Below are 27888 nucleotides of genomic sequence, written 5' to 3'. Positions count from 1 at the left end.
TGAAATACTATCCGCGAGCTAATGTATCAGAAATCATCTTCACTAGAAACGGCATAATTATCAAGTCTCCAGACCAAAACTTCCTTACTACAATAAGAAACAAAGCAGGCTTTCACATTTTTGGCGACAAAGCTAACATTCAAGCTCTTTCTCAAACCAGAAAAAAGCAACCACCGCCGCCTCGACGCCAACCCATGTTTTCAGTGGTGATAAAAGGCGTTCCACCAGCATATTCCGATGAAGAAATCCTTGACGAATTAAGACTCGAATGTTATGAAGTTCACAAATGCATTCGCATCAAGTGCCAGTCCGGTCCCACCTATCTCGTTCGAGTTCTTACAGCATCCAAGGAAACAGTAGACGATCTGCTGCAAAATGGTGCTTATATCTATCGCAGACGCCATAGAGTAGAACCATCCCGCACTTCACCACCACTTCCAATCCGCTGCGAAAGATGCCAAACCTATGCTTCACATCTGACTAAAAACTGTCCAAACTCACCCCGCTGTGGACACTGCAATGAGAACCATTCCACTAACAACTGTCCTAACCTGAAAAAACCACCTCAATGCAATACCTGCCATCAACAACACCCAACCTATAGTTATAAATGCCATCAAAAACCTGCTCCGCCAACTGATAAACCTGAACTATCCGTTCCCATCCGCACCACCGATTCCGCTACACCACCTGCTAAATCCTTACGAGAACCCATCACAGCTGAAGACTTGCTCCGTTTCACCACTCTTGTTCTTCAAAATATCCAGCCCTTCTTACGCCCACACATTCTTATGCAGGTCGATCACATAGCCCAACAATTATTTGGCCTACAACTTTCTGCCACTTACACCGGTCCACATGCCCACTTTTCCATCACATCTACTAAAACAGATCCAGAATGGCCATCTCTATAATTTACAACCATCGCCCAGCAACTTCTAAAACAGTTTCAGTCTTCATGGCAGTCACTTTCCTCTTCATTAATATCCGATCTCTTCTCACTCACAAAGCAGTTTTTGAACAACTCCTAAGGGAGAAACAAATACAGGCTTTTGCGTTGAACGAAACCTATCTCAAACCTACACATCATGTCCGTTTTCCACAGTTTCAACTACACCGTCATGATTGCTCTAGACCATACCAACGAGCAAATGGAGGCACTGCCATTGGAACATATCACAATATCCCGGTACGCACTCACTATTTTCCAAAGCCACATAACCTTCCCGAGTATTCCATAGTCACACTATATTTTCGCACCAAAATCATCACTCTATGCACTATCTACATTCGACCAGGCCACCCCATACCATATGAATTTTTTCAATACATTGACAATACTTTTAGGCATTACATCATCATGGCAGACATAAATATTCATTGCCGCCCGCAGGCTGAGAAACAACAGTTTCACAACTACATCTGTAATATCATTGCCGCCGATTTTCATCATCTCCCATCGCCATCTCGCCCCATCAGCAACACTTCCCCAGACATAGTTATCAGCTCTGCGTCTCTGAATATTCAAAATCTTAGGGTTCTCCCACCTTTCGGCAGCGATCATGCTCCGATACTACTCGATATTATTCTCACCCACTCAGCTCAAACACAACCACCGCCCATTCACTACTTTGATTATAATCATGCAAATTGGACTAATTTCCAAGCGGATCTTATAAATTCGATACAACATCTTCAAGAGCCTACCTCAGAGCACGAACTCTATGACCTTGTTGACCAACTCACATCATCTCTTGACACAGCCACCCACAATAACATACCCCTACGTATACGTCATCCACACAAACCTCCGATCCCTCCACAATATCATTCCATCCTTGCTGCTTCTCGCCGCTCTTTCCGTGACTTTCAACGTACTCATAATCCTATATCCTTAGCACAGCATCGTCGTTGGACTCGCATGCTTCATAATTACCTTACTGCATATAAAAGAAAACGTTGGATCTCCACCTGCAACTCCCTCTCGACTACATCACATCCTACCAAATTCTGGCAAAAATTCCATCAGTTAACTGGTCAAACTCGACATACATCATACCCTATCATTTCACATCTTCATCCTCTCCAAACCGATACTGATAAAGCAAATGCTTTTGCCTCCTTCTTCCAAGAAATATTTACCCCTACCGTACAACTACCATATCCAACTATCACCCGACGTGTCGAACGCCTTGCAAATCCGCACTCCCCCCTCCTACAACCCAACATTCACCATCAACTCACCGATTCACCTCTTAATGATCCCATTACTCCTGCAGATATCTCAGCCTCCATCAAATCGAAACGTACCACGGCGCCTGGCTTTGACCATATAACTTATAAACTCATAAAAGCCTCTCCTCCCGTCTTATATACACTTCTTGCAGCCATATACAACTTCATTCTCCGCACCGGCTTTTATCCACCACAATGGAAAATCTCAAAAACTCTGCTTTTCACCAAACCCAATAAATCTCCTACAGAACTCTCATCATACCGTCCTATACAACTGACATCAGTACTCAGCAAAATATTTGAACGCATTCTTGTCAGTCGCCTTCATACCCATCTTTCTGAACGAAACCTCATTCCTCTTCATCAAGCTGGTTTTCGCCCAAACATCAGTATTTCCGATCAACTCTTACGCCTCACGACTGCCATAACTAATCAGTACAATACCTCCAAACCTTCCTGCCTGTTATTGTTCGATCTTGAAAAGGCTTTTGACAAAGTTTGGCATGCCGGCCTCATCGCTAAACTTCTCTCTTTTCATCTTCCTTTCTCCTACATCAGATATATCCATTCTTTCCTTTCAAATCGTATGACTTACATTACCATGAACCAATCACTTTCACATCCGATCTTTCTTCACTGTGGTGTTCCTCAAGGCTCTGTTCTTTCACCCCTTCTTTATGTATTATACGTAGCAGACATGCCCCCTCTACCACAAACTGTCTCATTATATCAATATGCCGACGATACAGCTTTTTTCGCCACAGCCAACACTGTTCAACAGATAAATCGAACACTCCAACAAGCAATTGATGCCTTCACTTCCTGGTGTGACAAGTGGCGCCTAACCATAAATCCCCTCAAAACGCAGGCTATCATTTTTCTTCCACTTCGCTGCCGATCACGAATTTATCGCAATCCTGCTCTTCTTCATATTCACGTCAATGGCACTTTCATACGCCCATCATCAAAAGTAACATACCTCGGAATCATCTTTGACTCCAAACTCAGCTGGAAACCTCACTTACAGAAAATCCGATCACAGGCTACAAATCGATTAAACCTTCTCCGGCGGCTAGTGGGCACCACTTGGGGCTTACATACTGACACTGTTATTAAGACTTATAAGGTTTTCCTTCGACCTGCTCTCACACATGGCCATATATGCTGGATCTCTGCCCCTGACGCACTATATACTAGACTTGCAATATCCGAACGTCATGCTCTCCGCCTTGCTTATCGCATAAGACTACCAGCACCAACTGCCGATCTCTATCGCCGTATCAACTTTCCCACCATCTTACAACAATTGGAAACACTCCGCACAAAATACATAACAAAAGTCATTGCCGAAGGTAATCCGCTCTTCCTCGACACCTTTCACCAGGACATCATTCATGATACCCCTCCTCAACATCAAGCCACACCTCTTCAACATCTTCTTACTCTTTACCATACGACTTTAGACGATAATGACCCCCACAAGGCCGATTTTGCTATATACCGTCCACCTCACCTTAGTCCATGCATTTATCCATCTCTGCACTAGTGTTTTCATCAATGTTGTTAGCAGCGGGCTTCATCTGTCATCATCAGCCCTGTGACGCCCCAGGGCAGAAGATAACCATTCATTTGTCTACACTAACCATATCCCTGTGTTTTGTTGTGACGTCTATCAGCATTTCACCTCATCTCTCATTTCACAACCATAGCCCGGCCTACTAAATGCAATAGTGAATAATAAATAACCCTACGTATACTGATGCCTTCCCTATGGAAATTGATGCCTCCAAAGCCATTTTGAAGAAAGAAGAAGAAGAAAAAAAAATGATGACCACAAAAGAATAAAATAAATAAATGCTCCTCAAACTCTCAATGCCCAACTATCAATAAAAGTAAAACCCTATACCTAGTTTTTCCTCCTACCGAAGAAAGGGCGTAACCCTTTGATCGGGTTAACCTTAAAAAAAATCATCATAGACACACTTCGAGCCTAACTCTTCTTGTAGTTAGTTACTGTACTAAGCAGTGATCAAGTATTGTAGACGTACTTGTGAGAACGGTACAGATACGCTACTTAGGAGTCTGACAGAAGATCCTCGTCTTCTGGAGGGCTTTTTCTAGATTTTTTGAAGGTCATTGTTTACAGTCATACTCTGACCAACTCGTCTGTCTTTTGTAGCACGCATTCGAACGGGGTGCTCTTCAACTATATACTACCCACAGCTGAGTATTTTTGTTTCCATTGCCTTGATCCCTTTGGATCATGCATCGGTTACCGGGGATAGTTGTGCCTCCCACCAGTAACTCCTCGGAAGAAACAGGAAGGGATCCTCGCAGCAACCGGCGCGGTCGACCATTATCAGAAAGTAGAGTGCCGAATCTGTAGACAAACGCTCTCGATCCCGTTCACCTACTTACATACAGAAACCACCTGTACAAGCAGAACCAATGCAATGCACTACAGATATGTCGCCGCCATCGACATCTACTTCTGGAATGCAGCCAAACTTTATTGCATCTCTCACACGACCAAAGATACATTCCTTTTTGCTTACCGATTACGACAGCAAGTACAGCAATAGCCGTCATATCTTTAATCAAATAATGAAATACCTTCCTCGCGCCAGTGTCAAATAGATTGTGTTTACCAGGAATGGCATTATTATTAAATCTGATGATGAAAGCTTCGGTATCACGCTTCGTAACAAAGCCAGCTACGAAATATTCGGAAAAAATGCCAAGCTTACCAATCTCAGTACTAAGATCAAACAAAAACCACCTCCCTCTCGTTCACCGATGATGTCTGTTGTCATTCGAGGCGTTCTGCCAGAAATAACTGACAAAGAAGTCTTAGAGGAGCTTAAAGCCGAGAGCATAGAGGTAGCAAAATGTCTTCGAATCAAAAATAACAATGGTCCAACTTATATGGTTCGTGTTTTAACTATGTCTCAAATATCAATCGATACTTTGTTGCAAGATGGTGCTTACATCTTTAAAAAACGACATCGTGTTGAGCCATCTCGTACCAGTTCACCTCTTCCGGTTCGATGTGAGAAATGTCAAGTGTACAATGAGCATGTTACTTCCAAGTGTCCAAATGTCCCCAAATGTGGGTACTGTGCTGGACAACATGAAACTAAGGACTGCTCCAATACAGGGAAGCCACCACATTGTTCAACCTGTTCAAGTAACGCACATCCCACTTACAGTTATAAATGCAAATCTAAGCCAGCAGCCAAACCAGATCACCCGGAAATGACTGTTCCGCTCCGTACAACAGGCGCTTCTGTTCCTTTTTCCCAATCTATTGCTTCTCCTCTCACCGTTGAGAATTTCCTGCGCTATATTACTCTTATCTTGCAAAATATCTTTCCATTTCAACGACAGCTAATTCTTGACCATGTTATTGCGGCGGCCTCAGTTATATTTCAAGTTAATCTCTATGCTACCTATTCTGGTCCGTATGTTCATTTCCATATTGTCCCACGTGATACCGCAGTTTAAACCCAAAGCTTTCTGTCTCAGTATGGCTCTTACTATTCTTTTTATGAATATTCGGTCGTTATCTCAACACCGAATACTATTTGAGCAGCTACTCTTAGAACAACATGTGGATATATTTGCTTTGAATGAGACAGCCCTTAAGCCCACAACATCTATACGCCTTCCTAGGTATCAGTTACTAAGACATGATTACGCAGATACTAACGCTCGAGCACAAGGCGGCGCTTCTATTGGAATCTACCATAAACTAACTTACAGAGCTCATTCTATTCCATCACTTGTCCCCTTGCCTGAACATTTGGTGACAACCATATATCTACCAAATATGGCTTTAACCGTAGCTACAATCTATGTCCGTCCAGGGCATGATATTCCGCTCGACTTCTTCCAGTACCTATTCTCGCATTATCGTCAATTACTAATACTAGCGGATATCAATATTCACAGTCGATCCACCAGGGAGAAAACTCAGTTTTCTGATTTTATTTCCCTAGGTCTGCATGGCCATATATATCAACTACCCAAACATACCAGGCCGAGTAGTCAGACTACTCCTGACGTTATCATTAGTACAGCTTCAATAGTTGCTAAAACTTCTATCACGGTTCTTGACTGTATCGGTAGCGATCATCTACCAATAAAAGCGATAATTAACCAAGCACGACCACCATCGTCTCCACAATTAACAAGAACTATTTTCTTATATGATAAGGCTAACTGGGAACAATATCGGACTGATATCAATACCACAATAGATCAGTTACAACCACCAACCTTTGAAGCTGATCTGAACAATGTCGTTCATAGCATTACAACTGCTCTTAACGACAGTGCTGCAAAGAACATCCCTACGTATCATGGGAAAACATATCAGCCAATATTACCACCGCAATATCTTACACTTGTACGAAAATCCAGACAGTATTTTCGTGAATATGAGAAGACACGAAACCCAGAATATTTAGCCCAAGCACGTCGATGGCAACGCACAGTTCACCATTATATAGTTGCCCATAAAAGACTTACGTGGGCTAAAACGTGCAACAAGTTGAACACCGAAACACACCCCACAAGATACTGGAAACAGTTTCACCTGTTAACTGGGCAGAAAGTCAGTACTTCATACCCTCTTGTCCAGGACGATCAGCCTTTGCACACTGATCAGGCGAAAGCGGATGCTTTCGCATCTCACTTACAAACAGTCTTTACGCCGCCTCTATCTGCACATCGTTTAAGTCCCCGCATATCTGAACCAGCAATCAACCAACTGCTCCAACCATCAATCACCCATGAGTTGGATACAACACATCCTTTAAATCACGAAATTACCTCAGATGAAATAAGAGATGCTTTAAAGCGGAAGCGTAATACAGCACCTGGTTTTGAACATATATTTTATCGAATCCTAAAAGAGTGCTCACTACAGTTTTTTCTCTTCCTGGCAACGATTTATACATTTATTTTCAGAACTGGATATTATCCACACGACTGGAAAATGTCTAAAGTTTGCATGTTCTTAAAACCAAACAAACCACCTCACTCCGTGAAGTCATATCGGCCCATACAACTGACATCTACTTTGGGAAAATTATTTGAGAAAATACTGGTGCATCGTCTCCATCCATATCTCAATGATCATCACCTTTTACCTTCTCATCAGACAGGATTTCGTCCCTATTACAGTCTCAATGATCAATTACTCCGTCTTACCACTATTATCACAAATCATTATAACAAAGCACTACCATCCTGCCTCATACTCATGGATTTTGAGAAAGCATTTGATCGTATATGGCATTATGGGTTATTCTATAAATTGCTGAAGCTCGGTGTTCCTCTAAATTATCTTCGAGTTATCTACTCTTTTATATTAAACCGTATTGCCTATGTTAATATCAACGGCTCTCTATCACATCCGATTTTCCCCTATACGGGAGTGCCACAGGGGTCAAGTTTATCACCTCTTCTGTATATCCTATACGCATCCGATTGACCATCTCCGGCACCTCATACATATCTCTTCCAATATGCGGATGATACTGCTTTTCTTACACTCGGTAAAACAATTCAACAGATTAACGTCAATTTGCAGACTACAATTACGGACTTTCTTTGCTGGTGCAATAAGTGGAGACTTACTGTTAACGAAGAAAAGACACAAACTTTAGTTATTTTACCGCCGAATTGTCGTAGTAAAGTCCATCGTAATCCGAATTTGCTTGAGATACGTGTTGGCGATCATCTCCTCCGACCAACTAAAACTGTTACTTATTTAGGTGTCATTTTCGATGATAAATTGAGATGGTCAGCACAACTCCAGAAACTTGTTACAAAAGGCAAAAATAGACTTCAACTTCTTCGTCGCCTTGTAGGTCAAAGCTGGGGTTTTAATTCAACATTGCTACTGAACACTTATAAAGCATTTATGCGGAGTATTCTCACTTTTGGTCATGTCGCCTGGTGTTCAGCCCCCCAAAAGTTTTATAACAGATTAGAGATACTCGAGCGTCATGCCTTTCGGCTAGCATTTCGTATCAAACTACCTTACCATAATCACGATCTCTACGACAAGATAAACTTTCCGCCGCTTGTACAACACATTGCCCAATTACGTAGAAAATATATAGCTAAATGCCTTCACGACTACAAGGATATTTTTCTAAACACCATATTTATAGATTTGGAGCAAGAATCGCAGTTCAGATACTTTTATACGCCACTAAGCATCTTACTTTCCATTTATGCTCGCACTCTACCGAATGATCACCATCATGTCAGATTTTTCCAACGACAACTCATTCATGATGACATTCCTCATCTTTTTCCATTATAGCACTGTTTATTTATCACACCACTAACAAGGGCTTCCCAGTGTTTTCTCATTAGTCTTGAGCCGCCCCAAGACAGAAGACTAACCTGCATTCGTCATACTTACAAATTTAATTGTATTGTGTTGTGATGTCAAGTGCACTGCATTCATAATCATCACTCGACTGTCGTTCTTCCAATTCAATACCATTAATGCTTTATATCTTTGTACATTCTTTTCGTCGCATTCTTAGTACCTTCACTGTTCTTTATCATTTCACTTCATTATATATTTAATATATATTAGTTAGTTATATTTATCTTGCATTCATTATATCTTTCTTATATATTAGTTAGTTATATTTATCTTTCCTATGTTAATTTTTCTTTATGTTTTCTCTTAACTTATCAATATATATGTTGCTGTAATGTATTAGTTTCTTTGATATTTATTAATTATTAATCACTAGTATATTTCTCTACAGCTCAATGCCCAACTATAAGTAAAATAAAGGCACAATTGATGCAAACACACCCCATGCCAAGAGAGGGCGAAACCCTCTAGTGGCAGATTAATCTCATCTTCTGCTTTTGAAACAATAAAGATGTTCCCCAAACCTGCATCCCTCAAAAAAAAATCATAGGGGTTGATCTTACGCCTATTCCAGTTTCAAGTAGTATTACGTATCTCGGTGTCATTTTTGACACTCATCTTACCTGGACTCCACATCTCACCAAACTCATAGGTCAAGCGCAAAATCGACTTAATCTTCTCAAACGATTAGTGGGCACAACCTGGGGATTAAGGGCACATACCGTTCTCAATACATATAAAACCTTCATGCGGAGTACATTAACCTATGGACATACAGCCTGGGCATCTGCGCCCCTAAAATTCTATCAAAAACTTGCTATACTAGAACGCCATGCTATACGCCTAGCATACCACATAAGCCTACCTCATCCAACACGTTTACTTTATGAGATGATCGATTTTCCGCCATTATTAACGCACCTCGAACAACTACGTATACGTTACATCAGCAAACGTATAGCACAGCCCCATCCTATGATACTTGATATACTCCGCTACGACCGTGACAACGATGCACCACCAACATTCATTGACACCCCTCTCCAACACTTCATGACATTATATCATTTACAGTTAGATGATGACATATTGGACCCCGAAATCTATACAATCTACCGACCGCATGAACTTTCATCTCATATCTATCCATCATATGCACAGTAATACCTATTAACAAGGGCCTCCTTCGTCTTCATCAGTTCCTGAATCGCCCCAGGAACAGAAGATAACTTCATTCGTCTGAACTAACATAACCTTGTGATGTGACGTCCAAAGCACTGCATTTCATCCATTCATTACAGTTGTTCATTTTATTACTGCAGCCCTGAACTTTCTTTTCCTCTCATATTTTGTGTTCATGTAATAATAACTGCCAATATTCTCTTCTAACCATTAACCTATTAGTGTTTGTGTTATATATATATTTTTTTTTCTCTTCTGGAATCATTTCAATCCATGTATGTTTCATATTAATGTGATGAATAAAGAAATAATAAACCTGGCAACCCTTAGACCACCTATATTTCCATAGAGACACTTGATCTACAGTACAACACTTACCCGAAGAAAGGGCACAACCCTTTAAACGGGACGACGAACAACAAAAAAATCATCATAGGGACGATCCAGAGTGTATCGCAATCCGAATTTATTAAATATTCACGTGGACGACACGCCAGTTCCTTTCACATCATCTCTTACTTACCTTGGGGTGATATTTGACTCAAAGCTTACGTGGACTCCGCATCTTATGAAAATTGTTACTCAAGCTAAGAACAGACTAAATCTACTTAAACGTTTAGTTGGCACCAGCTGGGGTTTACGACCACCTACTGTCCTCCACACTTACAAAGCTTTTATGAGGACTACTTTAACCTACGGCCATACAGCTTGGGCCGCAGCTCCCGACAAATTTTATAAACAATTGTCTATAATGGAACGGCATGCTTTTAGATTGGCCTATCGAATTCACTTGCCAAGCCCAACCAGACTTCTCTACGATCTCATAGACTTTCCACCACTGTTCACCCATCTAGAACAGCTTCGCATTCGTTACATCACGAAACGCTTTGATTTACGACACCCCATGCTTCAGGATATACTACGATATGACCGAGACAATGATGCACCGCCACGATACGTCGACACTCCGCTCCAACACTATCTTACACTGTATCACTTGCAAATGGATCCTGTCAATCAAGTCTTTGCTATATATCATCCACGCCATTTGTCATCTTCCATCTATCCATCATATGCACAGTAATAACCAACTAACATGGGCCTCCTCTGTCTCCATCAGTTCCTGAATAGCCCCAGGAACAGAAGATAACAGCATCCGTTCACTAACAGAACCTAGTGTTGTGGCGTCCAGTACAATTCATCCTCATTTTCATCATCATTTCTAAATATTATTTCGTTGAGTCGTAATTTCTGTTACTATTTTTCTTATTTGTTATTATATTCACGCACTTAGCCTTCATGCACTGACAGTTTGTTATTTTCTTGTTTCATGTTTCTAATAGCCTCCATGCACATATTACCTTTGTTATTATTATTAGGTTTTTGTGTCACCTGTTTCAACTAATCTCTATTGTATATATGTTAATTACTTAAAATAATGAATGAATAAAGGAAAACCCCTTAAACCAACCACAATTTCTGTAGCCTCAACATTCCTAATACAACACTTCCCCGAAGAAAGGGCGCAACCCTTTAACCGGGTAGACGACAAAAAAATCATCATAGGTATTCTGCCTTTATTGGCAGGTCACTCGCCGCAGCTAAGAAGCTTCCATGGTCCACGGTCCTCCACTAACTTCTTCGTTTTCGCGCATGATCTTTCTGTTTTTATATAATCCATTAATTGTAGTCTCTCTCGCCCCCTCCCTCTCTTTCCCGCCACCATACACTCTAGGACGTCCATCATGATACAATCTCTTCTTAGGCAATGCCCCAACCAGTTTCTCTTCCTCTTCCTAATAATATCTAAAAGTGTTCTTTTCTCACCCACCATTTCTAACACTCTCATTCGTTTTCCGCTCTACCCAACTAATTCTTTCCATCTTTCTCCACACCCACATTTCGAAGGCTTCCAGTCGATTTTCATCACCTTTACGTAATGTCCACGTTTCCGCCCCATACAGTACAACACTCTACACGAAGCATTTTATGAGTCTTTTTCTCAACTCTTTATTCAAGGTCCCACAAAACAGACTTTTCTTCCTTCTAAAGGCTTCTTTCGCCATTCCTATCGTTGCTTTTATTTCACGTTCGCACTTCATGTTATTACTAAGAATACTACCCAGGTATCGAAAACTATTCACTTGTTCTATTTTCTCCCCTCCTACTTTTATATTTGACACAGATCCCTTCGTTCCAATCACCATGACTTTTGTCTTTCTAACATTTATTTTCATCCCGTATTCTTCAAAACCCTTTCTCATTTTTTCAAATATTTTATTGATTTTCTTTTCAGATTCTGTAACAAGCGCCATATCGTCTGCAAATCTTATGCATCTAATCATTCTACTTCCTACCGAAATGCCATCATCATCATATAGGCTCTTTTTCACTACCTCTTCTAGATAGACATTAAATAGTGTTGGCGAGAGGCAGCATCCTTGTCGAACTCCCCTTCCAATTGCACTCTCTTCCGTCAGTTCTTCCTCTATCCTAACACTTACTTGTTGGTTCATGTATAAGTTTTTTATGAGTCTTCTATCTTTCCATTCCAACCCTATCTTTGTTAGAACTCCCAACAACGATTCCCAATTCACGCGATCAAAAGCCTTTTCTAGATCAATAAATATAACATACACCCTTTCCCTTTTTCTATAAATCTTTCACCGATCGCCCTTAATAATCCAATTGCATCTCTTGTGCCCTTGCCTCTTTTGAACCCGAACTGCTCCTCTTCTTTATTTGTTCTTTCATATAGCCTTCTGTTCAGTATTCGGAGCAGAATTTTAGCTGCATGAGATATGAGACTAATAGTTCTATAATTCTTACATCTCTTTGGGTTCGATTTCTTAGCCATCGGTATCATGATCGTTTTCAGAAAGTCTTTTGGCCATTCTCCTGTTTCATATATTTCATTGCATAGTCGGAACAATTCTTTCTTTCCCTTGTCCCCTATATTTTTAATGAATTCGATTGGTATGTTATCTATCGGTTGGAGGTTAGGTCTTTTATTTCTTCATAATATCGTAGCAGTTCCTAACCTTGTTAATAGAGGCGACACATAACCCTGTGATCAGGTATCGCACGTGTACCTGGGAGATCTGTGTGTTCATCCTATTTCAAGGATAGAGAAAGATCTACATCTTTCGAGGGAATTTCCTAATTGATTTTTTCGTTTATCATCTGTACTGTTTTGCAGGTGGTTCCTTGTTTTGTTTTGTCTTGTTATTCTCTATCATCGGTTTGCAAGTCCGCACATATCTTAGGCGGTGCGCAACACTTCTGTGTTAGCGATACGCTAGGCTTATTACTAACCTTGGACGGTGACGCACAACACTTCGGTGTTTGCGGTACGCCTAATTATCTAAACATCTTACTTACATCTCTAGTGATCTATTTCATCTTTCCCGGCAGCGGTTGACCGACGAAAGGCTCTGCCTTTCCGACGTCATTCTTACGACAACAACATGCCAAAGACCCCGGATTTCTGTTCAACAAAGGGCAAACATCAAGGCCTTCCTTCCACGGTCATGGGGCCTCCAAGAGAACCTCGATCTCAGAAACGCAGCAAGCTACCTAGTTCATCTCAATCCTCTGAGGGCTCGTTTCCTTGTGATCGAGACCGCTCCCGCTCGCCACCAAAACTGTCTTACACTGAGGCTCTCAAGAGTCCCCCGAAAGTCGAAAATCTTATGGACGTCGGTGCAGACAACACAACCATCTATAATACCCTTTTTAGCAATCTCAATCCGGCGTATTCAACAATTAAATCATTCTGTCAGCAACTCATGCGCTACTGTAACAGGCTAGACTTAACTGATAAAATCTCAGAATGGCATCATCATAAAATCTACAAACGCGCAATTGTACCAACACGTAATCGATAAAGTTGGACCGGCAATGTTTGGCCCTAATGCCAAAATTCAACTCATGATGTCTACAACTCCAAAAACGCCACCACCACCCCGTCTCACCGCTCTTCTATCAGCCGTTATACCTGGTGTTGATCCCACCCTCACAGAACAGGATATTCTGGATGAGCTAAAGGAGGAAGGCCTTCATTCTAAACGTGTTATTCGCATTAAGAATGCTAATAGGCCCACCTATATGGTACGCGTCCTCACAGACGACCAGTACCTGATCGACAATACTCTCCGCAACGGCGTTTATATCTATCGATGTTACCATCGAGTGGGACCCTCCCGTACTCCACCATTAGTTCCGTTGCGATGTGAAAATTGCCTGTCTTATAATACACATCTCACGAACAAGTGCACCCTGCCAACAGTCTCCCACACTGCAAGGGGTCCCATAAGGTCAAAAGCTGCCCCAACCTTCAACAGCCAGCTACCGTAATACGTGCGATGGTCCCCACCCCACTTACTCCTATAGGTACACAAAGAAGCCCCAACCCTTACCTCATAAACCGGAAACAGTTCTACCTCTCCATCTCCATCCAGCCATTCAAATCTCGACAGGAACTCAAACTTCTCTCTTGCCGCCGCCAACAGTAGAAAATGTGCTTCAATTCGTTACACTTCTGCTACAGAATACTTTTCCAACGAGAAGCCATTCTCACCCATGCTACCAAAGCGGTCATGGATATTTTCCACCTTCATATGGCTGCTACTTATTCCGGTTTATCAACTTACTTCCACTTCCATTCTGACCCACCATCATGAATATAAGACCGACCGGCAGACGATCGATCGACTAAAGCATCCTTCATGCTCATACCGCAAGCAACTCGTCCCGTAAGTGGCACTACACCCGATATTGTACTTCTCTCTCACAACCTAGTACCATCATCAACTGTTGACGTCTTGGGGATCATAGGCAGCGACCATATTCCTGTCCTACTTACCATTACCCAACCTGGCTATGATGCTGCTCGTATCACACCGCCTGCTAAATATAATTTCCATCGGGCCGACTGGCTGAAATACAAAACATCTATCACGGAGATGCTTGAAGGTACGTCCACTGATCTCACTACATCAGATTCTGTTAAACAGTTAAGCGAAACGCTAACTGAAGCTATCATTCGTGGCACAGAACATGCAGTCCCTAAACAAACGACAAATCCGTCTCGGCTCCCACTGCCTCCACAAGTTCGTACGCTTCTAGCATGTTCTCAGGACTACCTTGCTGAATACAAAAGCACCAGAGATCCACATTTTTCCCACTAATTTCAGCGCATGGTCAAATCATACATCATAGTTAAGAAACGACTCATGTGGCGCACCTCCTGTAATCAACTTCGAACCGAACACAATCCAACGAAATTCTGGACCCTATTCAAACGACTCACTTTTCAAACCAATAGACCGCAATATCCTCTTCTTGTTCATAATACGGCTCCACCAAAGGACGCAGCTACAGCACAAGCTTTCGCCGATCACTTTGAGACAGTTTTTATTCCGCACATGGATCCGATATTCACTCATCCTACCCTTCACCATATCACTGAAGCCGGCAATACACACCAGTAACTATTCTAGCCGCACTTCGCCCCTCAGCCTACAGTTCCTAGGGCCTCCTTGCACCTATTATCGCTGATAATATACACTCTGCACTATACAATAGACACATTCTAATTCTGTTATTCCTTTATTATTATTATTATTATTATTATTATTATTATTATTATTATTATTATTATTATTATTATTATTATTATTATTATTATTATTATTATTGGAAAGTTGAGACTTGGCTACATATTTTAAATTATGTGAAATTTTTTATTGCTCAAATTGAAGTCTTTTTGTTGATATGGAACTATCCGAAATGGTGAATTGCTTAAAACATTAATATTTCTAGGAGTAGTAGAAGTAGAAGTAGTAGAAACATAAGCAATTTCTGTGAATAATAACCTTTGTTTTTGATCAGTCGTATTTGTGACCTATACTAACGATATGCCTTACGTATTCACCAATTGTTCGCAAAATACGAACATTCGCAGACAGTACGAATCAAGGTTAATGCGACTGACGTCATATAGTAGGCCACTGTTCTATTGCGAATGAACTGAAGAAAGTAGTAGAAACACTAAGACCGAGAGATATTGAATATTTTCTAAGTTATCTTACTTTTGATGTATCAACATTACAAATGATAAACATTCCCATTAATTACCTGACGGGGATAGAACCGAGGATCACCGGAAAGTGAAACTAACGCTTATCCCACTATTCTAAGACATTGCTGTCAATTAAAAGGGGTGGAACTGTGTGAAGTGCCTTAAGCGAATTAAGTCAATATTGTAAAACTATTTCGGTCAAAATAAATAGACAGTGTTATATAGAAACAATAGTCCAGATAATTCAAATCTAAATTATCAAAGCAAATTGTTGAAAATGAGCGATTGAAGTAGTATTAGTGGATTTTGTAGCAGTATTTAGATATGAGGAAGTTTAACGTCTTGGTTAAGCATCGGGGCTAATTTTATGTGAATCTACAGTTTAACCCTATAATACCCAGAGTGTGATATCATAGAATCAAAAAAATATGCTTTCAAGTACTTCTGGGAGGACAAAATGACAAGAAGCTCAGCAATAATCCAGTAGGTGGTGTTGAGCGTACTGTTACAGATGTGTCACAGTGGGCATTAGCAGCAAAACACCATTGTATTCAATATAAAGAAGTAAAATCCCAATGTTACATATATGTAACGCGGGGTATTATAGGGTTAAATATATCTATCCGAGTATTTCTTTGTAATTATATTCTTTCACGAGCCAGTAATATACATTGCAGATTGTCGAGTTCAAAGTTTCATTAAGGTTACTCGATATTGGGGAAATAAAACTCTCTAACCGTTGGCCCTCGAAGAAGTGATGTGTGGCCCGAACACTCAAACCTACTTTTTATATATTTTTCTCTTTATCATATTATTTTGTATGGATATTTTAAATGAAAAGTAGAAAAAGAAAACTGGTAATGTAAACAACCTTAAACTCAATCTATACTATACTGAAAGCGTCGGTGGACCAGCAAAAATTAGATGCCCTGCAACAACGATCTATTGTGCCCTACTTTCATTTAGAAATTTATACCACCAGTGTTCCACCACCGGCAGAGACGCAACAAAACGCCAATGATTCACAAAATTACTTCCCAAAAATATGTTATATCAGCTATATGCGTGATTTGTTTACATTACAGTGAGTCTAAAAAGACACTTTAAAACCAACAACCTTACGATCCGAAGGCGCTTGTTCTTCCGACTTCACTACGAAGGCGATGGAAGAGACGTCGCATATAAAGGGATAAATCGTTGAGGTCTTTTTAATTTGGCCAATCATAGTACTCCTGTAATCGTGTGTATTCGACGATAACCCTTTGGGATCAGAGGACCTGCGATCGCATATAATTTTATAATAAAATTAATCGCATCTCTTTACTTTATTTCATAGTTCTCCCGTATTCACTTTCTAATGATCGGCGACAATTACCATCGAAATTCATACAATTATACACACTCATCTCGATATTTTTCACTTCATGATGTAGAGACAGGTGTTACTCTTCCCCCGGAGCTCACTTTAGAAACAATTCGTCTGGAAAAAGTAATATATAATAACAGATCAATAATAATATAATAATTATTATAATAATAATAATAATAATAATAATAATTATTATTATTATTATTATTATTATTATTATTATTATTATTATTATTATTATTATTATTATTATTATTATTCGTATAATTGTATGAAATTTGATGGCAATTCTCGCCGAAAATTAGAAAGTGAAAATGAGGGAACTATGAAATAAAGTAAATCGATGCGCATAATTTTACTATACACTTATTTTTTTTCATCCCAAACGGTTATCATCGAATACACAATATTAGAGGAGCACTCTGTTTGTCAAGTTAAAAAGACTCAACGATTTATCCCTCTATAAGGAGACGTTGCTTATGTGAAAGTCACAATGACTTACTTGATATTTCCTTCCTTAATCCCGAAACAAGTTATATAGACACTCCTCAACGATAAACATATCACGAAACGTTCTTCAAGGAAAGGCTACGTCATCGTTTACAGCGATGCTCTTGATTTACAGTACAATTCTTCTTTACCTTCTAGTTTCCAAAGAAGAAAAGACGATAGAAATTAATTTTACATTCTTTGAATTATATCAACACGTGTAGAAGTAGTGTGTGCTGTGCTATCTAACATAACTACTATTTTATTTTCTTATCTTTGTATGAGGAGTTGATAGCGACTAAAGTGGAGGTAAAGTGTGAAGCAGAGAACTGTCATTACAGCGACCAGAGTTCGAATTCCGTCGTGGTATTTATGATTTTTTCTTCATTAGAAGATGTTGTTCACGTAATTGATATTGTAATTCTATTATTTCTGTCTTCTTTCTCTTCTTCTTCTTCTTCTTATTATTATTATTATTATTATTGCAGTCAAGACTTGGCTACATATTTTATTTTTTATGAATTTTCTGTCTTAAGTCTTTTTGTTAAAAAATCAACACACTCCATTGTAGCGGATTTGGGGAGGGAAATATCACCCTGTTGCTTTTTATTTATTTACTTGCACGCTACACCAACGCTGCATATTACATTTCACCTTTCTATACCTACGGGAGATAATCTAAGGGTTTTGATCATCATAAGGGAGTAAGTGAATAAGTCTGTCAAGCACTCTAAAGGCCAATTTCTCCTTCATGGTCTTGCGTGTTTGATTGTTTTTTTTTTAATTTTCAATTTAAAATTGAATTCTCTGGCCCATTCTTTCTCCATAATACTTTATTATTTTATCATGACTGAAAACAGAAAGTTTCAACATTATTACATTGGAATCGTAAAAGTGTGTAATTACTGAATTCACTGCACAGCAAGTTTCTTCCTTCTCTAAGACATTCCAGAGATGTCTTAGAGTAGTGGATAAGCGTTAGTTTCATAAGCTTGGGGTCGCGGGTTCGATTTCCGCTGAGGCAATTAAGAAAATTTTTATAATTTGCAATATTGATACTTCTGATGTATATTAACATGAAAAATATTAAATTTCTCTGGGTCTCAGAGTTCAGAAGACTTCCTTCACAGGTTAAATGTAAACAACATAAAATTACGTCATCCATATCAACCTTGATTCGTACTGTCTGGGAACGTAATGTGTTTGGATAAGAATTGATGAATAGATAAGGGCTAAACACGTCCTTACTGGTGAGTATGGGCCAAAAATGAGTTCCTAGGAATTGTTCCTAGCTGTGCACAAATTGCAAATAGTGATCGAACTTACAACTCTACTCACAAGAATGATCCTATTTAAGATGTCAACTCACCTTTCCACCTAGAACAATCGCGAAACAAAATGCATTACAGTTATGACCTAACAAATGTTTATATTATATTTCTTGTTGTCATAAAATGACAATTCTATCTGTAAATCCATAAACATAATAATATTATTGCGTTCATGTGTAAACCTAAAAAACATCTGACATACTATATATATTTTCTGTTCCTATGAATAGCTTCGACTATGTGACTTTTTCTTTCCATCTGTGGTAAATAATAATAAAGGAATAACATACAATACCAATTATATAAACATTAACTTTCCATACAGAAAAATTAATAATTGCCACGATGGAATTTGAACCCAGCTAACTGCAATGGTAGCTTCCTGCTTTCACAACTTTTTTAAAAAACAAAGCGCCCCAACCGGGGTATTGTTTGCAACTGGCACCTCATGTCCTTTCGACGTATTCCAAACAATACGGGGACACGAACACAGAAATACCAAGGACAGTTCAAATTCCGAACTTGCTCATCAGAGGAATTCGGACCCTGGTGGATTGCGCCTCATGATCGGAGCCGAACGTACGATATCATTCGGCTAGTTCCACTGGCTCAATTTGCCACAAATTCCTCATATGAATATAAGAAAATAAACTAGTAGTTATGGAACACAATCATAGAACTGTCTATTTCTACACGTTTTGATACAATTCAAAAAAATTGAAAATAATTTCTGTCATCTTTTCTTCTTTGGAAATTAGAAGTCATGGTAAAGAAGAATTGTAATGTAAATTGGAACAATCCCTGAAACTGATTACGCAGCCTCAACTTGAAGAACGCTTCGTGATATTTTCCTCAAAGAGGAACGTCTATATAACTTGTTTTTGAGTTAAACAAGGAAATCTCGAGTAAGTCATTAAGACAGTCACACAGGCATTAGTAACTTGGGTATATTCTTCCATGAAACGATTTTAACTAGGTATTAGTTTGGCTCTAAGATGAAGTGGTACTGTAGGTAAGTAGTTAGCGCATTGAACTTCTATTCGGTAGACTCGGCTTCAAATCCCGGGTGCAAACTTTTTCAAATGTTTCAGTTTCAATTTCAATTCATACTCAGTGTGTTAAGCAAGATCTCTCCTTCAGAAAGAAAAAGATGTTGGAATGAGGAGACTTGGAGAAGGTCTGTCAATGCAGACAGTCATTTACAAACTTATTTCCAGCAGTTGTTCTAGATTTGATATTTTCGTCTACTTTCAAGTATTTTCTGATTCGTGTGTGATCAGTGTTTTTATTTCTTTGAATATACAGTATATAATGAAATAATACATTACATGCACAGCTATATTGAGATTAACATATGATGTTCATTGGACAACACGCTCTGAACCAGAGAGATTGATCTCAGAATGGAGAAATGTTTCGTGAGTAATCTACTCACAATTCTACTTGCATATAGACCTGACTTAGTGCCACCAGCTGCTGTTAGCGCCGAGAAAAGTTACGTGTAAGTTGGGTTGCATCTGTCTAGGCGTTTTCACAACTGCAAATTACCTGGACCTCAACTTATGGAATTAGAGCACTAAGGGGAGGAGAATTTTTTGTGGTTAGCTGTACCATTCCGGTATTTGCCTGGTAGGATTGAGGAAGGCCTCAGTCATGATAAGCGGCAGCGGGAATCAAACCGACGTCTCCCGAATGCGAAGCCACTTGAGCTATCTCATATGCAAGAAGACGTTCATATACTAAACATAAACTTCTTGTTTGTATTTTTTATTTGTTTGATAAAACTTTAGTGTTTCCTTCCAGCACCGAGGCTATATGTTACGTGTACCTGTAGTTTAAGATGGAATCTGAAGCACCATAATGATCAAATCGATTCCAGAATCACGTACACCCGAGGAACGCACTAGCCACTACATCCGCGGGGAGATTTTACCCTTAATGCATTTCAGGAGTGAGCTTTTGTGTTTTGTGTCCTTGTGCAACACCGATAATGGAACATGGGACGATAGATGACGAGAGCTTGAATCCGTAGCACTTGACAAGTGCAAGGAATATATTGCGAAATGAACACCACAAGAAAAGTCATTCTATACCACAATGTATTGCCTCCAAATAGAACTTGATTGAAGGACTACAATGACTACAGGAAAGGAAGAATTACACAGTCACAAACACAAAAAGTAAAAGTTCTGCGCGCTGGACCCCAGGATATGCAGAATCCAAATTTCGAAACCCCAGGACAATTGATCGTGTCAGTTTTCTTAAGGGCGAAAAACTTTAGCGATTTTGGATAGGGAATATGCACGCAAAACAACCACACGAGAAAACAGAAGTCCTATGCACCGAACCACAGGGTATGAATTCGATGTATTTTGTTACACATAATTCAAATTTCGAAACCTAGAATGGCCGATCGTATCAATTTTTTTATGGGCGAAAAACTTTATCGATTTCGAATAGGGAGGATAAACATAAGACAGCCTAAAAAAAAGATAGAAGTTCTGTGCAGTGGACCCCAGGGTTTGGATTCAATGTTTCGTTACGCCGAATCCAAATTTTGAAACCCCAGGGTGATTGACCGTGTCAATTTTGTTTTATGGGCGAAAATCTTGTGTCCTCTTTGTCTAAAATCACTCAAGTTCTTCGCCCATAAAACAAAATTGACATGGTCAATCGCCCTGGTTTTTCGAAATTTGAATTTGTGTAACAAAATACATCGAATCCATACACTAGGTTCCGATGCACAAAACTTTTGTTTTTTGTATATGTAGCCATTCCAATTTGAGGTCTCTGTTTGGGCGGACATTTATCTGTAACCAATCCGTGTAATCTGGTCGCTGTTCGTGGTTCGTGGTCCTACCAATAAGTATTCTCCTGAGACTGGAACTTACCTGGACAGGACGATGAAGGACCTCTCCAAGAAGAGTTACAAATTGTTTCCAAATCGCTCGTCGGTCTCAATGGTGAGATGAGCATTAGGCGCCGAGAGGTTCGGGTGTCTCGTCTCGAAAACCTCACGGACGATCAGACGGTCATCCAGACCACAACGCACATAAACATCACTCACACAAACAACGAAAACGCCCGGATTAAATAACACTATACTTATTTATTAGAATACTAATATATATATAAAAAATAACGAAGAGAAATGAACACAACACAGAATATGTGTAATTATTTTCATCACTGACATCACACTTTGCCCTTTTAATGCCATGTAGCCCTTTAAATATATATGAGATTATAATTCAGATTTCACTACAAATGCTTCTCTCACCAAAAGCAATGTTTTAAATATATATATATGAAAAAGCGATGAAAGACTTCTTTGTCCAATTGTGTGGGAAAGAAGCAATTCCCACCGAAGAAAGAACTTATATGCGTCGCAGAATAAAGTACAAATCGAAAATAATAATCACTGTCTTTACGAAATATACAGTGTGTCCACAAAAAATCTTCCATAACCTGGTAGCGGTTATATATGGTTGTGTTACATGTATACATACACTGGAACAAATTTCTGTATTTAAATCGCCAAATATCAATGTAAAATCATTTACTCTTCATTTTGTAAGTATATATATATATATCCTTAGATTAATTTACAAAATTTGCTTTTTTTTACAAATTTACGGTAAATTTATAAGAAAATATGATACTTTTATTGATAAAAATATAATTTTACACCATTTCATATTAGTAATTTTACTTTATAGGTGTAAATTGACTTACATAGAGGTTTGGCAAACAGATTGTCACAATTTGTTTTGTAAATTTACCTATGAAATTTTTTACAGTGTAGATCTATTCCCTATCCAAAATCGCCAAAGTTTTTCGCCTTAAAAAAAATTGACACCATCGATCGTCCTGGGGTTTTGAAATTTGGATTCTGTGTGACAAAATACATCGAATCCATACCCAGGGGTCCGGTGAAAAAGAACTTTTATTTTGTGTGTGTGTGTGTGTGTGTGTGTGTGTGTGACTGTGTCACATCATATAATATCAAAACATTTCATAGACCTTTCGTGGTAAGTGTAAAATACAGTGAACTAAAATAGCGCTTGCATTATACCATATTTGAAAAAAAAAAATCCAAAATGCTAAAGTAAAAATGCACCATTATAGAATCTGATATTTACAGGAATTATGTAGAGCTATTAAAGTTTGAGTCTGGTGATATTTTATATACCTTTTAAAGAAATGATTCGTAACAGATATAATTTACGTCATGTGATTACATATAGATTTATTAACTAGTAGATAATTTTTAACGCATGCAAAGAGATGTAATAGACTAATGCGTATTCTAATGCATAGAGTATCTTCATTGCGCCAAATGATACTATATCTATTAAGGAAAGTTTACGTCATTGTAATCTAATGCATTGGAGTCTGTATTCCAATTAAAATATACAGTTGCTGAAATATATTATATTGTTGATCTTGCATGATAATTTCTTTTCGTTTCAGCTTTATCATATTCCTGAGTTTGGAAAGGATATTCGAGTTCTATTGCTACCAAATTGTACCCAGCAATGCACCCTAAATAAGTTTATTTCCCTGGTGAAAGACATTATACCACGTAATCTGCAAGAAGAATGCGAGTATAGTGATAAAATTTCAAGGAATTCAAAAATAGATATTTTTGCTTTATAATTAAGCATAAAATGTACTTTAATTCTTTGAAGTAAACTACTGAATGTATTTGACTTGTAAAGGATTTTATATTTTTTATAATATTTAATGAATGAAATTTCTACACCATATTTCAATAACTAAATAAGGTCTAATTTGTAATTTTGTAGAGGTAAGGAAGTGTTAGTGTCAAAATAATGTATTCACTGGGTAATATTTGTGTACTGTCTAAGATCTGAAAATAAAACCATCATACTCTATGTTCTGGGACATGAGCATTTCGAATCGTTCATCCATAAAAGTTCTTTTTCCAGCCATCTTCTAATTTGGAATCTCAAACTTCAAACATAGTCGAATCTTCGTTTGTTCTCACTTGCTCTCCACAACATAGAATTTGTGATTCCATGCCTTGCTCCGTAATTTTTAAACATTTTAATTGATTATTTTTATTTTATTTTATTTAACGGGCTGAATAAATGCATCCTCCACAATCTGAATTTTAATTTTCTCAACTGATTAAATCTAAGTTGTGGGTTACTGCTTTCCTTGTTTCTTTTGTGCTCGTTTTCAATACAGACCAGCGTTTGTACTATATTTCCCACTTTAAAACCAACAGAAAGATACCTGTGACATGGCAAGGTTACTAATTAAAATACAAGGTGCAAGACAATTTCGTGCTTCATTTGCACTAATATTTAATTTGCGCTACATAAAAATACCTACCTAACATTTGTATTTTACGATAAATATCAGAACGCATTTGGAAATTATACTGGAAAGTGACCCTCTACAGAACGCGATACATCGGAACAAATTACACTGTACTTACTGTACAGAGGAAACTGTACTTACTGTATGAAAAACTGTAGCGCAACCATTTGTTGCATTCTATCGAATCACCAGCATTATGGACTGTCGTCCATCATAGCAATTTGCATGAACAACATATGAGCAACATATGAGCAAGGCAGGAAAACGCTATCCTATTATTCAATACAGGTTTTCCATAGGCTAATGAGGATGTGACAGTCCAAATGCACAGAAATCCATTTGACTAACGTAAGGACCTTTTATAGAAACGTCATGGAGGGTGGTACAACGAATTCCAATTTCCTACTCCATATCATTTTAAAACCAGAGAGATTATCTCAACATGTTGTCATTGTGCATCCACAAATAGTCCTTGTTGGCTTCACACCAATGAATGGTTTCTCTTCGACAAGTTTGGGTTATGATAGATTTATGACAGTAGGCAGCATTCACCTTCACATTATTTTACAATTTACTTACCTTTAACTATCTCTTGTAACTGTATCCGGCGACAATGACATCTCACTGGAAGAAACTTTCTCATTGATGGCGGGAGAAACTTGGTATGCTACTCGCAGCAGGTGTCACCATATATCATTGTCCCTTGTTGCCATGCATTTGAGTTGTTTTTTTTTTCCAATATGATACGTGCTTCCATTTTGTCCCCGCCAAGTGCATCCATATAGCTTGCGGCATTTTATCTTATGTGACATGGAAGGAGATTGTGAACCAGGTCCACACAACTTCCATCATCAGGAGGAATGTCACTTAAAAATATTATATTCACACTGAACCCTGAACATTTCATCATGTAAAATGTTACTAATGCCCATACGAATACAAACTCTTAAGTTTTTCTCATATGTACATGCTAGAAAAATTCACAAAGTAAAAACAAACAAACAAACAAAAAACGAGAAACAGCAATTCTGGACTATAAAATCCGTGCTAAGTGCGAAAACGAAAATGTTGAGTAAACAACCCAGATATTACTTCAGCACTGATGCGACATATAAGCACGCTCATTCTTCTGGGGATTATTTGAACTATTTCTACAGTGAATAATAGATAGCCAATTTTTCACCGAGCAGTGTTAGGCACTTAGGCCACACTTTTACATTAAACCAAACTTTTCCACTTTTGGCGCTTAGCACGGATTTTATATGCAGTCTACAATTCTTATCCTAAGGATAAACGTGAAAATCTCATTTCTGTAGAACGTTAATGCCTGCATTTCTTCCCATTATAAATGAAAAAATTTGAACATCTAAAACAATTGAAAATCATATTCTATGTTCGCACACAAATATTTTTTGTTCGAATAATGGATTAATTGTTCGAATAATCTTTCGCTGTTACAATTGTTGGGATATTTGCATATCCGACTTTCAAAGAGGACTTTTTCTTATTTTTTAATGCCCCATAACTATGCAGCGAGGCTAAGGAAGACGTGGTTATGAGACGGATGATAATGGTGAAATGAATGGAAAAACTCGGAGAAAACTTAAGTGTACTTTGTATATCCACCACAAATCATAGTTGGCGACACCTTCCAAGAATTCATTTTTGGAATATTAAAATAATGAATTATCCGTAGTGTTGTAAAAAAACGTTTTTTTTTTCCTGTGAAGTTTTTTTCAATAAAAAACCGTTCCTTTTCATGTTTTTTTTTCAAATGTCTGTTTTTTTTCTGGCAACTATTATTTATTGATTTATGTTGTAGATTATTGAAGTAATCGACAGAATTTGAGTCGAAGCTCTCGTAACTTACAAATCGTTTGTTTCTTTGTACCTATACTAGTGATGAGCGCAAGAGTCTTGGTCTTGCAGTTTTTGCAAGAGTCTTGCATGCAAGACCAAGACCAAGACCAAGACCAAGACCAGCAGTTCCAATGCAAGACCAAGACCAAGACTCTTGCGCAAGAGTCTTGCACAAGTACCGGTTCGGTGGTAGAGCAGTCACATGTGGTTATGCGGGTCCCTGGTTGGATTCTACCATGCGCCATGGGAACTTTTTGGTGGGCAAACACCGTGTGCGTGGGTTTTCTCGGTGTTTTGATGTTCCCTCCTAATTTCTTCAATTCACCATTTCATTCATTTCTCATCAATACCGTCTCCCTTAGCCTCGATGCATAATCGTGGGACGTTAAACTAGATATTTCGTTTCGTTTCAAAACATAATAGTGGTGTTTTTCTTCCAAAACTAAAGAGAAATGTAATATTGAACATTGGTAATACTGTACATTATAGGTGTCGACTACATGGGTATGGCCTTGGCTCCGAGAATCAAGCATCCATTGGGAATTTTTAATGTGTGCTCATAAAATTAATATCGAAATAACATTTTCATGACATTCAAAAAACTTAGTACATGTGACCGCAAGTTTGATTTCATGGGCGGATGCTTATACGTTGAATAATTGTTTATCAATATAACTTTTAGCGTCCTTAGGTATACGACACATCGAGGATTGAGCGATATAACATTATAGTACAACAATAAATCTATATTATAAAATTGAAAGTGACTATTTTTGTGACTCCTAATCTCTTGAACCACTCGACCGATCTCGATCAAATTTTCAACATAGATGGAGTTTGAGCCTGGAGTGTTTTCATCATTTCACTTTGACGGTAAAACTTAGGGGAGGGGAGATGGGGGAGTTAAAGAATAATAAATAAAACTTAATAACTTGAACCAAACGAGTAATCTTGATCAAATTTTTAACATAGATTAGGTTCAAGCCTGGAATGTTATATGTCAGTTCACTTTGATGGTAGAACCTAGGGGGAGAAGAGGGAAAGGGTATATACATATATATATATATATATATATATATATATATATATATATATATATATATATATATATATAATAAAACTTAATAACTCTTAAACCACCTGACCGAACTCGATCTTATTTTCAACATAGATGAGGATCGGACCTGAGATGGTTTCTGTCATATCACTTTGATGTTGCAGTTTAGGGGAGAGGGAGAGGAAAGATATTTAAAAATGATCGAAAATGACCGACATTAAATTGGAATCTATAGTTTTGGGGATCGCTGAGGTAAACAATGATACTTCCGGTGCTGTTTAAATCAAAATTCAGCCCCGTAGCTTGGCGGAGGAGGAAGAGAGGGAAAAATAATCGAAAATGACCGATATTAGAGAGCGCTTTACTAATAGTAAAAAAGTGATTGACTAACGAAATATATTATTATTATTATTATTATTATTATTATTATTATTATTATTATTATTATTATTATTATTATAGTTTAACCCAACAAAGTGGATACTTGATGCTAGTAGTCGATATTCACAAGTGAGACTTCAAATAACT

At 38.4% G+C, this 27888-nt stretch overlaps 1 protein-coding gene across 1 annotated transcript in view; it reads left to right on the top strand.

The window, feature by feature from the left end:
• Positions 1 to 23974, top strand: part of LOC145671910 (prostatic acid phosphatase-like) — a 188802-nt gene extending 164828 nt beyond the window's left edge. The window contains exon 8 of the mRNA XM_081741120.1: positions 23568 to 23974. Coding sequence (XP_081597246.1) covers positions 23568 to 23753 — 186 coding nt within the window. The 3' untranslated portion in view covers positions 23754 to 23974. The remainder of the gene's footprint in view (positions 1 to 23567) is intronic.
• The last annotated feature ends 3914 nt before the right edge of the window (positions 23975 to 27888 follow it).

Source organism: Thermobia domestica, chromosome 15 (assembly GCF_964235325.1).
Source record: "Thermobia domestica chromosome 15, izTheDome1.hap1.1, whole genome shotgun sequence".
NCBI classification, from domain to species: domain Eukaryota; kingdom Metazoa; phylum Arthropoda; class Insecta; order Zygentoma; family Lepismatidae; genus Thermobia; species Thermobia domestica.
The sequence above is the reverse complement of the archived record's forward strand: the minus strand, read 5'-3'. Positions and strand labels throughout refer to the sequence as shown.